Raw genomic sequence first — 14,545 nt, forward strand, 5'->3', positions numbered from 1 at the left:
GATTATATATATATATATATATATATATATATATATATATATATATATATATATATATATATATAAATATATATCTGGTATCAATCTGAAGAAAAATACTGTTCAACTATATATAATGTAGACATTTACAACAGAAGCAAAGATTGTTTCAGCAATAAAAAAAAAATGTCTGTTTTTAATACAAGCAGTTATTGATCACAGGCAATATCACAATGTCTCAGCACAAAAAAAGCATAACCACCTTTTTGAATAGGTATCATCAAGCCTTTATTAAAAAGTTCATTTTTATTTACATGTATTGTTTTTAAGTTGGTTAATGAATCTACATAACAAACATCTAAATCTGATGTCTCAAAATAATCTGGGAAAAATTTTCTAGTTGAACAAGGATTTAGTGCTTTACATTTTACAAGATCTACCAAAACCTCCTCTACTAAAACAAACCCCTTGTCTTGAATAAAATAGACTCTGTCTCGCACATTTGATTTAATCTTGTCATTTGCCATTCTGAAAGGAACTTCTTTACCATTCCTTTCTTTAAGAAAAATATCTAACTTTTTTCTCTCATCCAGTTGTTTAACTATCTGGGTAACTGTCTGATGTGATTTTTGTACCATTCTTTTCATTTGACCTAAAAAGCTTTCAAATGGGAAAGATGATAAATGATTAAGACTCTCCCCAAAGTTAACACAGTCATCAGGTAAATGAATCATGCTATGAACATTGTATGTCACAAAGATTTCCCCATACAAAATTTGCACTTCTCTAACAAACCAACTAAGTAATTGTTTAGCGTAGGCCACTAATACTTTATTTTGCACCATTCTATCAGAAAGCAGTATGTGCATAGAAATTGAGAGGGAAATGAATAAGTCATAATTACTTTTATTTACTTTTCCTTTTAACACAACAGGTCCAGCATAGAGAAGAAAGAATCGAAACTCTGTTGCTTTCCATTTATCAAGTTCATTTAAAGACCGTGGTCTACGCTGAAAATTGGATGGTGTATAACTTCGTAAATTTATCAGTTCATTTGAAATATTGTCTTTAACAGATTGACTTATTCTAATGCATCTAGGGCCTTTACACCAGTTCATTATAAGTTTTTTAACCACCCCAAGACATATAAGGTGCATATAGTCTAGTGGGAATCCAGTTATCATTGGGAAATTTAACTGTACAAGTGGAGAAAGATTCTCAAGTTGGTGACCTTCTTCTTTGTATAAATTATTTTTAAAATCCACATCAGTACGAAGAGAAGCAGTTGTTTCCAATAATCTTACACCATGCTTTTGTGTGCCAACTACCGTGCATCTTTCGCAGCTGTGGTAGCCACTATGCCCTATAATGCATTTTACAAATGCTCTTGCAGGTGCATCACAAATAAAAGCTTTAATAGTCACGTACAGCTGTTTATATCCATTACTTTGCAAGTCTTTCATTTCAAGAATAAAATCACTAAGGTAATCATCTAAACATGTTGGTTTTCCCTGACCATACCAAATTGCAAAAGCATATGGTCCTTTCCTATTAATTGTAATTAATATAGGCCAAATTGAAGTCTTTTTACTATTGTATATAGGTGCACCATCAATATTTACAATTATATCAAGCTTTTCTGCAATTTTAACTGATACAGACATAAAATACTCAATAGCATTCTTAACACCAAGATATACATAATCACCTCCACTAACACAAACTACATCAACTTTTTGAAGAGACTTTTGTAATGTCTGTCTGCATCTTGGTAGAAATGGAGTAAATTTACTTAAGTGATTTAAAAGAGCATTTAAAGCATCATCTTTTATGTGGTATTTTAATGACCACTCATATAAAAAATCTTTTGTTGAAGTTTGAGGATCAATATATCTGTACAAACTATCTGTATCTGCAATATCATCAGCATCACTATAATTTGATTCCGATTTACTTAAGTAATCTTCAATTTCACTTTTTGAAGAGGTGATTGAAGATATTTCTTTATCACTGCTCACATCTTCAGATACATCAGAAATATTTTTATTGGTTGAAGATAGAGGCTCACAGTTCTCTTGTCCAATATCACACTCTTCAAGATAATATTTAATTCTTTTTTCTGAATCTCTTTTCTCTTTCATATAACCTCTCATTTATAGGCTTCTGTCACGTTTTGGCATTTTTATCTTATTTTCCACTAACCTTGAAAGAGAAACTTAAAAGAAATCTATAGATGAATGATTTTTATAGCTGGTATTATATATCCATTTATTTTTCTTTCCAATTGGTCAATATATTTGAATTGTTTGTTAAAGCTAATTTAAATGGTACAGTAGAGAAATGAAAGAGTAGATGAAAGTATGTTTTTATCTGCATTCATCTAACTTTTTAAACATGTTTGGAAAATCAAATTAGGAATTTAGCGTTTGAACACTTTATAAATATAACTCATACAACAAAAAAAATATATAAATATGCTTGTGCCTGCAAGTGCTTAAATCATATATTTTTCATAAAACAAAAGCTTACATTGATATTTTATCATACCATATTTTTAAACATAACTTTTAAATTTGTCCTTAAGGAAAATAGCAATTGCTTACATATTTTGCCATCAACATTTAAAACACTGAAAAAAATCCAATAAAATTTTCTAAAGGGTAGCTTTGTATACAAAGCTTACACTTAAAGAGATGGACGACTTACTATAGTAAGTTGTCCATTTGTTTAAGTAAACGGCACCTAGATTTAAGACGCAACAAAATTTTTCTTTTTCAAGACCTCAACTGTAAATCAATAAACGGAAAGTGTTTATAAGTAAACATTGATTTGTTGTTGATAAAATTGCCGTTGAATAAACATCCGTTTACAGTTGATCTCTGTTGATCGCGATTATAAACACAAAGTCTACGTTGATCAACATCCAATCAACGCTTCATTTTTTTGAGGGTACCTATATATCACTCAATTTTTGGTTCACATTTACAATATGCATGCCAAGTTTGGGGACAATCTAAAACCGTCCGTCTGTCTAAAATCGTTTCGCTACAAAATAGAGCAATACGAATAATTCATTTCTGTCCAAGAGACTTCCCTACTGACATCCTGTATCTCACATCCAAAGTTCTTCGTTTCTATGATTTAATCCAGTTTCTAAATTGTTCATTTGTCTGGGATCAACAACACGGTCTCCTTCCTTCCATATTTCGTAACTACTTTAACAGTAGGACAACGTGTGGGCATAACCTAAGGTCAGTCACTTTTAACAGCTTAACCATCCCACAAAAACAGACAACGAAACATGGAATAAATTCCATTACATATCAGTGTATCCTTTCTTGGAACACCCTTACGTACACCCTAAAAACAGATTTTATCCTTAGATCCAAGAATCTGTTCTTAAAGTCACTCCATTTTTATCTAAAAAGTTACGCTTAACTTTATTCTTAACCTTTATAACTTTTTTCTTTATGTTTATATACATTTTATAATTTCTCATTTGTGTATATGCGTATATATGTATGTATATGTGAATACATTAAAATAACTATTTGACCTATATTTTATTTCTTTTAAAAGTCTGTTTTATAAGTGTTACTTATAAATTTTTGTAAAGTTCTATTTTTACCATGTGACTAGTTTATTTCTTATGTTTTTCTCTTATCTTTTCTTTATATGTAATTTCGGAAAGTTCTAGAACATTTGATGACGTTAGGGATTTAATAGCTTTAATAGATTTACCAATAAGAATTGTAAATATGTGTTTGTGGTGATTTATGACGGTTTGTGGAAGGATATTTTGGGAAACCATGGGGTATATATAAAGGAGAAAATTTGTAAAAAGGGAGAGTTAGTTAGAAGAGAAAATTATTGCTATTTAGTGACTTGTCGATTGCGAGAAAAAACTACAAGCTAACCGGGCCATGGAACCAAGTATGAGATTGTTTGATATGTTTGAAACGTATGATGGCACTTCGGATGCTGCTGTTTGGATTCAACGAACAAAAGTGATTGCTGAAATTCAGAACTTAAAGCTTGAACTACTTTTTCCGATTCTTCTCAGAGAAGCTGCTTATGCAGTGTACGATGCTTTAACCGCGGAAGTCAAAAAAGATGTAGTGGAAGTCGAGCGTGTGTTATTAGCGGCGTTTTCTATAGATGCCTACACTGCATATGAACTATTCACAAAACGAAAATTATGTGACGAAGAAAAAGTTGACGTGTTTTTAGCTGATTTAAGACGATTAGCCTATCTAGCTAAATTACCAGAGGAGTCTGTGCGTTTGGCGTTTGTTGTGGGTTTGCCAGAAGTCTTATCATCAAGATTTCGAGCCGTAATGGACCCGATTGATAAAATGTTACCCAGAGTGAGAACTGCTATGAACTGTGCAAATGTGATTGACAGTGATGCTGTTGGCGCTGTGTCTAGACGCCATGCTACAAAAACTGCGTTAGTGTGTTACAACTGTAAAGGTTTGAATCACATTGCAAAGAACTGTTCGCTTGCAAAGAGCTTGTCTCCGAAGACTGTTAGATGTTTTAAATGTGGTGAGGAAGGACACATTGCATCGAAATGCTGGAAGCTGCAGGGAAACAATTGCAGGAGCGAGGCATCTGCGCTACCTCGCTCCTGAACATCGGTGGAATGAGCGCATTATCTGTTATTCGTTTGAAAGTTAACGGTATGGTTGCGACAGCGTTAGTAGACACAGGGTGTTCGAAGACAATTTTGAATAAAAAATTCCTGCCCAGAAGTCAATGTAGGTACTCAAACTATCAAAAGGTAGTAACGTTTGAAGGAAAGGTTCATCAGTGCACTGGGTCAGCGGTCGTGATTCTTGAGGTTGATGGCATTAAAGCACGTGATCAGGTTATTTTAGTGGATTTCCAACCGTTTGGAGTCGATATGATGCTTGGAATGAGTTCCATTAAGTTACTAGGAGGAGTATCCATCTCTCCTTTGGGAAAAGCGAAGTTCGGATTAAGTTACTGTGGAGCAACGGCTTTGAACAAGAACAAAGTCAAGAAAATCGAAATAAAAAAGAAAGATCATGAAGCAGTTTTTAATGGTGCTGAATGGAGAGTCAAATGGAAATGAAGAGATGGAGAAGGCCCCAACCGATTGTATAATAAAGTGGCACAGTACGGAATTCCACAATACGCTAGAGCAGACTATGAAAACGAACTACAGGAATGGATTGATCGGAAATGGCTGTTAGAGTACAACGAAAATGAATTGGGGCCGCCCAAAGGGCAGATTCCGTTAATGGCTGTCATTCAGAGAAACAAAGACAACAAAATCCGACCTGTTCTAGACTGGAGAGAAGCTAACGATTTCATTGAGGCATACACGAGAGATGCAGATGTGTGTGTCGAAAAGCTTAGAGAATGGAGAAGGATGGGTAACAAACCAGCAATCATCGATTTACGCAAGGCTTATCTTCAACTAAAAACTGATAAATCTCTTTGGCCGTTCCAAACAGTGGTGTTTCGAAATAAAAGGTATTGCTTGACACGACTTGGTTTCGGATTGAATGTTGCGCCAATGATCATGAAATCCGTTGTGAGTGCCGTCATTGATCAAGACGAAATAGTGAAGAGGGGAACGTCCGCTTATGTAGACGACATTTTCGTAGACGAAAGTGTGGTGAGTCTTGATTATGTCAAGAGGCATTTTTTGAAATATGGTTTAGAGAGTAAAGATGGTGAGCAGATTGATGATAATGGAGTTCGTGTGTTAGGATTGTGTGTGCGCAAGGTTGGTAACAAACTGATGTGGTCCAGAGGGAATCGAGTTGATGCTATCTCGCAAAAGTTAACCAGGAGAGTTGTGTTTTCAATCTGTGGACAGTTGGTAGGACATTTACCCGTGTGTGGTTGGTTGCGAGTGATTTGTAGTCTCTTGAAGAGGAAAGCTGTCAGTCTGACGACGGGTTGGGACGATGATGTTTGTGATGAGAACGTTAAGTGGGTGCTTCAGGAAGTATTTGCTGAGGTGGAACGCTGCGAGCCTGCTTGTGGTGATTGGGCTGTGCGTGGTGATGAGGGAAAAGTGTGGGTTGATGCCAGTTCTTTAGCGATTGGTGCTCTTATTCAAGTTGGGGAGACTACTGTGGAGGATGCAACATGGCTGCGAAAAGAAACGTCTGATGTTCATATAAACATGGCAGAACTAGACGCTGTGATACGGGGAATGAATATGGCTCTGATGTGGAAGCTGAAGAAAGTGACTGTTTTTACCGATTCCGTGACTGTGTACCACTGGGTTTCTGACGCCCTTACGGGAAAATCAAGGTTGAGATCAAAAGCGACGGGGGAAATGCTGATTCGAAGAAGACTGAGCGTGTTGCAACAACTAATTGGAGAATACGATGTTAGCGTCGAAGTGAAACTCATTCCTTCTAAAGATAATTTGGCCGACGCATTAACTAGAGTTCGCAACAGATGGCTCAACAAACTGACTGTGCCAGAGTGTCGGAATAGTTGCATGGGAGTCGCAGCTACGAAGGCTGAAGCTATTTCCAATATACACAAAAGAACTGGACATTTTGGAGTGAATCGAACGTTAAACTTTGTTCGTAAAACAATTCCGACTGCTACTGAAAACGATGTTCGAAGTGTGATAAAAAATTGCGAACCATGTCAGTCAATAGATCCAGCGCCAATACGGTGGGAAAAAGGAAAATTGGATGTTAAAGGAAACTGGGAGAGATTGGCCATGGATATCACGCATTATGGCACTGACAAGTTTTTGAGTCTAATTGATTGTGGACCTTCAAAATACGCGTTGTGGCGACAATTATCGAGCTCATACGGAAGTGTTGCCATAGTCCGAATACTCCGTCTTGTTTTTTGTGAACGTGGAGCACCGTCTGAGATATTAACTGACAATGAGCCAACATTTAAGACTAAAGAGATAAGGAGTTTCCTTGATAGTTGGGGAGTGGAAATTAGATATAGAGCCGCTTATTGTCCTGAAGGAAATGGAATTGTGGAAAGAAACCACCGTACGATCAAGAGAATAGCAGAACGATCAAAAATGTCGATACCGGAAGCACTATATTGGTACAATGTCTCAGCCGACAAAAATGGTGCAAGCCCGATGGGCAAAATATACAGCTACCCCATTGGTGTGAAAGGATTGAAAAAAGAGAATCTTCCTGCACGAAATGTCCTGAACGAGAGATTTCGAATTGGCGATAAAGTCTGGCTGAAACCACCAAATGCGAGGTGCCATACAAAGTGGCAACCAGCTACGGTAACTCGGAATGCGTTAAACCAAACCGTAGAAGTGAACGGCATTCCGCGTCATGTGAAACATGTTAGACCTCGAACTGATACTCAGCCCTACATTATCCCTGATGAGGAAGTAGAGATGAATGTTGAAACTGATCAAGTGGACGCTGAAAACCAAGGAGATCCAATTAAAGATGTATTAGAGACGAACGAGGAAAATATCGACGCTGAAGATAGACCCCAAGAAATCGACATGCTTTTGCGACGGAGTGGTCGGGAACGGCGCATGCCTTCGAAATACCTTGATTACTATTTGGATGATCCTTAAGGATCAAGGAGGAGTGTAATTTCGGAAAGTTCTAGAACATTTGATGACGTTAGGGATTTAATAGCTTTAATAGATTTACCAATAAGAATTGTAAATATGTGTTTGTGGTGATTTATGACGGTTTGTGGAAGGATATTTTGGGAAAAGCATGGGGTATATATAAAGGAGAAAATTTGTAAAAAGGGAGAGTTAGTTAGAAGAGAAAATTATTGCTATTTAGTGACTTGTCGATTGCGAGAAAAAACTACATTATATTATTTAGGTCATTACGTTTTATTAGTGAATTACTATTTGCAATGAACTGTGTTTTTTTGTAACATCCTTAACACGAAATATATATATATTGATTGATTGATTGATTGATTTATCTAGTTAAACAATATCTAGTTAATAATGTATGTACCACATACAGTACTAATGCATGTAGTACACACATTATAAATAACAGTGTATGAAGTTCATAAACATAATGTATGTAGTACATACAAAGCATAATACTGTCTATACTATTTAGACAACTCATACAGTCATACAGTCTGATCATAAAATATGATACAGTCAGTATCATATAGTATGATACATACAATTAAAGAGTTATTAATTACTAAAGACTTAAGCAGTTAATAACTATGCAGTCTAAATAGTTATTAACCACTTAAGTCTTTAGTAATTCATTACTTGGTACTACTTAATAAGTATTAGCAATTAAGTGTTGCATTTTATTATATGCATTTGTGGTATTCTACAAAATGAATGCAATGCCAACAAATGTACTGATTAGTATTTTTTAAATCACATTTTTTTGCCATGTTTATGCAGGTAGATCGAAAAAATTATTTTATTATGTTTTATATGCATTTTATTTGTATAAATTAAATATTTTTTGCATGTATATGTCATTAACTATTTTTTTACTTCAAATATAAGTTTTTATTTTGATATAGATTATTTATTGAATATAAAAATATGTAAATTATGTTAGTGTTATTTACAAATACAAATATATATAACCTATTACCTATAATTTTAACAGTAGTTATGTCTAAAGCTCATCAAATGAAAGATGCAAGTTCAAATGCTTATATAAAGTTGTATAATGAGGAGCATTCAAACGTTAAAGTTGCTCTCAAGCGAAATCAATATGCAAGATTTGCAAGAATGCTAAGCAGTTAGAAAGAACATTATTATGTTTGAATATTTGTATAATTTGTACAAATATTTTAACATAATTGTAATTATTGCTACAACAAATGTTGATTTTTCTCTGTGTTACAAAATTAAAGATGCTCCTTTGATCAGCAATAATGTTAAGTATTTATTTATTAGTAAATCCATGTGTTTAACAAAGATAACATATTTTTAGTAGATGGTTTTGTTTTACAAAGATGTTAGTAAATGCATGTGTTTTACAAAGATAAGATAATGATAGTAAATATACGTGTACCTTATTCCTGTATTATAATTCTTATCTGCATTATAATTGTATGTTGTTAAAATGTCCTAAAGCTATAATATATTATTTAACTTCTTGTTTCTGTATAGTTTTTGTATTGTATGCTTTTATTATTTATTGCTTCATTATTATTTATTGACATTTATAATTATTTACTGAATGAAGCTTTTGTTTAAATTGTTCTTTTTTTTTAGTTATTTCAAAGGGGCGTTTACTTTTTAATTTGGCAGCTGTTAAAGAGGGAGAAGATGACAATTATTTGGGAGTGTATTAATTATATATATTTGTGGCATTTTAATGGTAATTGGAATTCTTTTAGTACTTTTATAGTAGAGTTTTGAAGCTTGTTGTCTCAGTGAAATTATTGCAGAGAAATCCTGATACTATTATTCGAAAATTTTCTGTATAGACCATGACTTGAAAAAATGAATGCAATATCATCAAATGAACCTATTGTTTTTTCACCATTTTTGTGCAGGTAATACATAAAAAAATTTATTATGTTTTTATTTATGTGCATTTTACACTCACACAAATATATATAACATAATACCTATAATTTTAACAGTAGTTATGGCTATGCCTAAAGCTCATCAAATGAAAGATACAAAATCAAAGATTATCAAATTAAAGATTATCAAAGACTATCAAATTGTACAACGAAGAGCATTCAAACGTTGTAGTTGCTCTCGAGCAAAGTAAAGATGCAAGATTCGTTAGGATGCGAAGCAGTTAGAAAGAACATTATTATGTTTAGATATGTGTATAATTTATACGATTATTCTAACTTAATTATAGTGATTATTATAACAAATTTTGATTTTCTCTGCGTTATTATTAAATTAAAATTGGTTTATTAATCAGCATCAATGTTTACTTTTGTTTCTTAGCGCCAAGTTTTATTTTAACTTATTTGGACATTTTAATAAACATTTCAAAGAAATAGTTGCGAATTATTTAAATTAATAGTTACACTTTATTTAAACAAATAGCTGCGTTTTCTCTAAAGAAATAGTTCTACCTTAGTTAAAGAAATAGTTTACTAAATAAAGAATTAGTTTTAATTTGTTTGCAAAAACTACACTATTGATTCAAAAGGTATGCACATCTTTTGAATCAAAAGTAATGATTTCGTAAACAAATTAAAACTATTAATAGTAATATTTAACGTAATATTTTAATAATAATTATTATTAAAATATTACGTTGGGCCAACGTCAGAATGCAACGCTCGCCCTACGTCGAAATCCGACGTTGGGCCAACGTTTGCCCAATGTTTGGTTTGGACGTCGCGCCGACTACCAAATTGACGTTAAGCCAACGTCGGTTACCGACCATCGGCCAACCAATTTTTCGACGTCGGCCCGACGTTGGCCCAACGTATGTGTGCTAGCTGGGATGGAACGGTGGACAAACGTGTGGAAATATATAGCGTTACGCTAGAATCAACAACGATACCGGAATTTAATATCAAAGTTGAATGCACCATCGCAGAAAAGGAAACACTCACCTTTTTACCCAATCCGATGATCAAGGATGTTAAGCAGCATTTAGAAAAACTAGGAGACTGAAATTTAGCGATGATGAAGGGAGTGACAAACTTCAACTTGTTCACATTATACTCGTTGCGGCTGATTATCAGCGAGTAAAAACCACGGAACAGGTAGTTTTAGGAAAACTTTCGGATAAAGATCCAGGAGCCGATTTAACTATGTTGGGTTGGACTCTTTCTGGGAGACGAACAAAATTGAGTTCTGGTATTGAGAAAAGTTTCTTATTGAACACTGGTCGTGATGAGTTCGAGCAAATGTGTAATTTAGAAGTACTTGGATTATCAGACACAAACAGCGAGTAAATGTTCCACAAAGACTTCAGCGAAAAACTGCATCAAACTATGAAACCAGAACGCCGTGGAAAAAGGTGTTGTTAAACCACCAAACAACAGAAATCTGGCTCTTTAAAGATTGGGAAGTGTGACGACTCAATTGAAAAAACTTAAAAATCTAGAACAGTATAATGATATTATGATGGAACAGATCAATGAGGGAATATGGGAAATGGCACTAGAAAAATCAACGGCAGAAATTATTCACTACGTTCCTCATCATGCAATAATCAAAGGAAATGCCAAGTCAACAAAAATGATAATTGTTTATGATTGTTCAGCTAGAAAAGACGCTCAATCACTTTCATTAAACAACTGTCTAGAAGTGGGACCATTGCTGCAATCGTAAATATTTCACATAATTATATGAAATGGAATGAATAAACTCTGCGTTTTAGCTGACGTGAAGAAGGCGTGTCTACAAGTTTGAAGACACAAAATGGATAGAGAGGCACAACGCTTAATTTGGTATAAGGACTTAAAGAAAATGGAATTAACGGAGTTACGATTTACATAGGTGATTTTTGGTTCAAGTTCAAGCCCTTACATTTTTGGTGCTACCATTAAAAAGCATATATCAATATACAAGGACATTTATCAAAAACGGTGCTTGCTCTGGAAGAAGATACTTATGTCGATGATATACAAGCAGATGGAGAAACGGAAGAAGAACTAATCAGGTTTAAAAATGAATCAATACAAATCTTAATGGAAGCTGGTTTGCAGCTGCACAAATGGCATAGCAATGTAAGCAAATTGGAAAGCGACGCTGAGGTTAAATCAACAAAAATACATGAGATTCCTTTGAACAAAGAAACTTATCAACTATCGATTGACTTTACTGCATGCATCACTATCGGAAATAAAGACGTGATAACAAAAGGACAATGCTATCCGCTATCAACAGTGTCTTTGACGTATTGGGATATAGTGCACCTGTTTTAATCACTGGAAAAATACTATACAGTCGACTATGCTCGTAAAACTCGGATGGGATCAAAAAATTCCAAATGAACTTTTAGAAGAATGGAAGACCTGGATCAAGGCAATAAAAATTAAATGAACTATTTCAATTCCGTGGAGCGTTCTGTCTTTAAGAACCATTGAAATGGAGCTCCATGGATTTTCAGACGCAAGTAAATCAGCAGTATGTGCATGCGTCTACATTGCAGTGAGCCATCAATGTTCGAAAACCAGCAACCTACTTTTATCAAAAGCTCGGATTGCACCAAGGGATCTTAGTATTCCTAGAATGGAGCTGGTAGCGGCGCACACCTTGAGCGACAACATATGTATGAAGTCCTTTTGTTGAGCCACCACCAATTTTTGAAATTTTTTTGCAGTATGGCAATTTACACATCGCTGTTTGGCCTTTTTTATCCCGTAGAAAATATTTCCAAACAGCTGAGTTACTTTTAATTATAAAATCCACATACGACATGCTGATTTAATTTTAAATTTTAAGATTCTACCTTATAAAAAAAGCACTTTTCTTCAGTTTGAAAAAAAACTGACAATACTAAATAAGTTATTAAAAATTATTAACAATAGTAACTAAGGTATTAAACAATCTAACTAATTTAACGCGAATATTTTAAAAGTGTTTACGTAAATAACTTTTTAGAAGCAACGTATATTTGTATTATATAACGAATTATTATAAAATAAATATAATCCGTAATATATAATGATACAAAATCTGGGCATCGCTAGCAAGTATATTATAATAATATTTTTAATTGCTTACAAATGTATTATTTAAACCAGATTGTATTCAACTTTTAAATAGTGTATATGCTAACCAATATGACATAGTGCGTCACTTTTGTTTTTCTCTAAATCAATCCTTTTCGATATCATATTTTATTGTACTTTTTACAATTTTATACTTAATAAAAATTATTTTATTGATACGCAAAATTGTTGGTTTTTTTTATATATTCTTTAATTACGCTTTGTTTTGTTTGATCTAATGGGAAATCCCGGGATTGATGTTAGACAAATCCGGGATTTCGGGATCATAAAAAAAGCCGGAATCCCGGGATTGCAAGCGCTATCTACAGTTAAATCTCTCTAATTCGAATTTCATGGGGAAAAAAAAAGGTTCGAATTAGAGAGATTTTCGAATTATAGAAGGTTGTATTTTTTCAAATATTTTGGTCAAACTACAAATAGAAATGAGAAAACAAACAAATAGTGATTTTTAGGTTTAAATGCAATAGAGATTATTATGTTTTAAACTTTTTTATTTAAAAAACAAATTCAGTAATTGTAGATCGTCTTTTTTGAATATAAGCTCATTGTTGGAAACATTTAAATATAGCTTTGTTGACATGATAATAAGTATCAACCTTCACCCGTTTAGCCTTATTTCCTTGACGAAAAGCGTCAAAGATTTTATCTTTATTCTTTTTCCAGGTTAAATAAATGTTTGGTGAAATATCAAAGATTTTCGAAACCTCTATTTGTTTTTCCTTTCTCCAATTCCAGTAGAACATCGTATTTCCGCTTTCAATTGGTTTCTTTATGCAAAATATAATAATTCACGTTAATCGTTTTTAAAAAACTCAAAACATTTGAAATTTGAAAAAAGAAATCAGAACTTACACGTCAGAAAATTAAAAAATCGATTTACAGAGAGATTTTCACCTAAGTGTCTGAAAAATCCTATCGAATTATGAAGATTTTCGAATTTAAGAGATTCGAATTATAGAAAGTTAAACAAAAGAGTTTCTTAAGCGCATTTCACGGTGATTTTACATTTAGTCTAATTACGGAGGTTTTCGAATTAAGGAGATTCGAATTAGAGAGATAGTACTGTATATCCACATGTTGTTAAATCTACAAGCTGTTACATTTCTCTTTCAATTTATTTTATTTTCTTTGGCATTATGCCAAAAAAAGTTCTTTTAGTTTTAGTTATTCAATTTTTGCTAATTTAAATAGTTTCCCGCAATTTCTGTCATAAATAGTTGGAGAACTAAATATGAGAAAAAAAGTTGTGAGCAATATTAACAGAGATGAAAGCAATGAGTTTAATAAAAGCAATACAGAACAATTTAATTTGAATGTTATAAGATTTGTAAATACATTCGACTTAAAAATTTTCTCATGATTGGTCACTTCAGACAGTTCTGACACTCTTGTGGGGAATTTTTTTGACTTTCACTAAGACACTAAAGAGTCACTGTTTCCTATAAGAATCTGATAAAAAATTTTTTCTTCTGACTGCAAATCATACAACTTACTAACTCAACTCCCATATTATACACTTTTACAGCCGTGCCATTTTAACTCATTGAATCTATTAAGACCGTGCAAGCATTTACAACTACGTACATTAGCACCCACACACATTTAGCACTTTACATACTTTAACATCTACACACACGCTAATTGCATCTTGAAGACGTTATTCATGACAACTCTGTGGTATGTCAGATGCTGTTGAACAGAGGTCAAAACCATTTTGCAACCCATTGGCTGTGAGAAAATCTATCAAATAATAAGAAACGTTACTCACAGAAAGATTATAACTAAGCTTGTAAAGTTTAAAACAAACTTCGTTTTCATTGACAATCTTGACCTTAAAGAAACTATGTTACGTGGGCAATTATAAAATACATCTTTGCAGATAATTCTCTTTGTCAATAGATAGATTTTG

The 14,545-nt window shown here is 33.3% G+C and overlaps 4 protein-coding genes across 6 annotated transcripts in view; 2 read left to right on the forward strand and 2 right to left on the reverse strand.

The window, feature by feature from the left end:
• Positions 1-14,545, forward strand: part of LOC145191037 (uncharacterized) — a 258,530-nt gene that overhangs the window by 21,824 nt on the left and 222,161 nt on the right. The gene's annotated exons all lie outside the window — the stretch shown is intronic.
• Positions 85-2,924, reverse strand: LOC149882180 (uncharacterized). Its single transcript, XM_090067724.1, has one exon. The coding sequence runs from the start codon at positions 2,130-2,132 to the stop codon at positions 189-191; it is 1,944 nt and encodes a 647-aa protein (XP_089923850.1). The 5' UTR covers positions 2,133-2,924; the 3' UTR covers positions 85-188.
• Positions 5,246-7,543, forward strand: LOC145190618 (uncharacterized). Its single transcript, XM_080067502.2, has one exon. The coding sequence runs from the start codon at positions 5,246-5,248 to the stop codon at positions 7,541-7,543; it is 2,298 nt and encodes a 765-aa protein (XP_079923628.2).
• The window catches only part of LOC149882181 (uncharacterized), a 56,154-nt gene continuing 55,728 nt past the window's right edge, over positions 14,120-14,545 (reverse strand). For all 3 annotated transcript variants that reach the window (XM_090066548.1, XM_090066550.1, XM_090066549.1), the window contains one exon: positions 14,120-14,376. In XM_090066548.1, the coding sequence (XP_089922674.1) occupies positions 14,340-14,376 (37 nt within the window). In that variant the 3' untranslated portion in view covers positions 14,120-14,339. The remainder of the gene's footprint in view (positions 14,377-14,545) is intronic.

Source organism: Hydra viridissima, unplaced genomic scaffold (assembly GCF_058129835.1).
Source record: "Hydra viridissima isolate aposymbiotic clone 2 unplaced genomic scaffold, HvirCarnegie_v1 scaffold_11, whole genome shotgun sequence".
Classification (NCBI taxonomy): domain Eukaryota; kingdom Metazoa; phylum Cnidaria; class Hydrozoa; order Anthoathecata; family Hydridae; genus Hydra; species Hydra viridissima.

Excerpts from the sequence above, each read along its gene's own strand:
- LOC149882180 (XM_090067724.1), bottom strand. The coding sequence starts at position 2,132 with ATGAGAGGTTATATGAAAGAGAAAAGAGATTCAGAAAAAAGAATTAAA.
- LOC145190618 (XM_080067502.2), top strand. The coding sequence starts at position 5,246 with ATGGCTGTCATTCAGAGAAACAAAGACAACAAAATCCGACCTGTTCTA.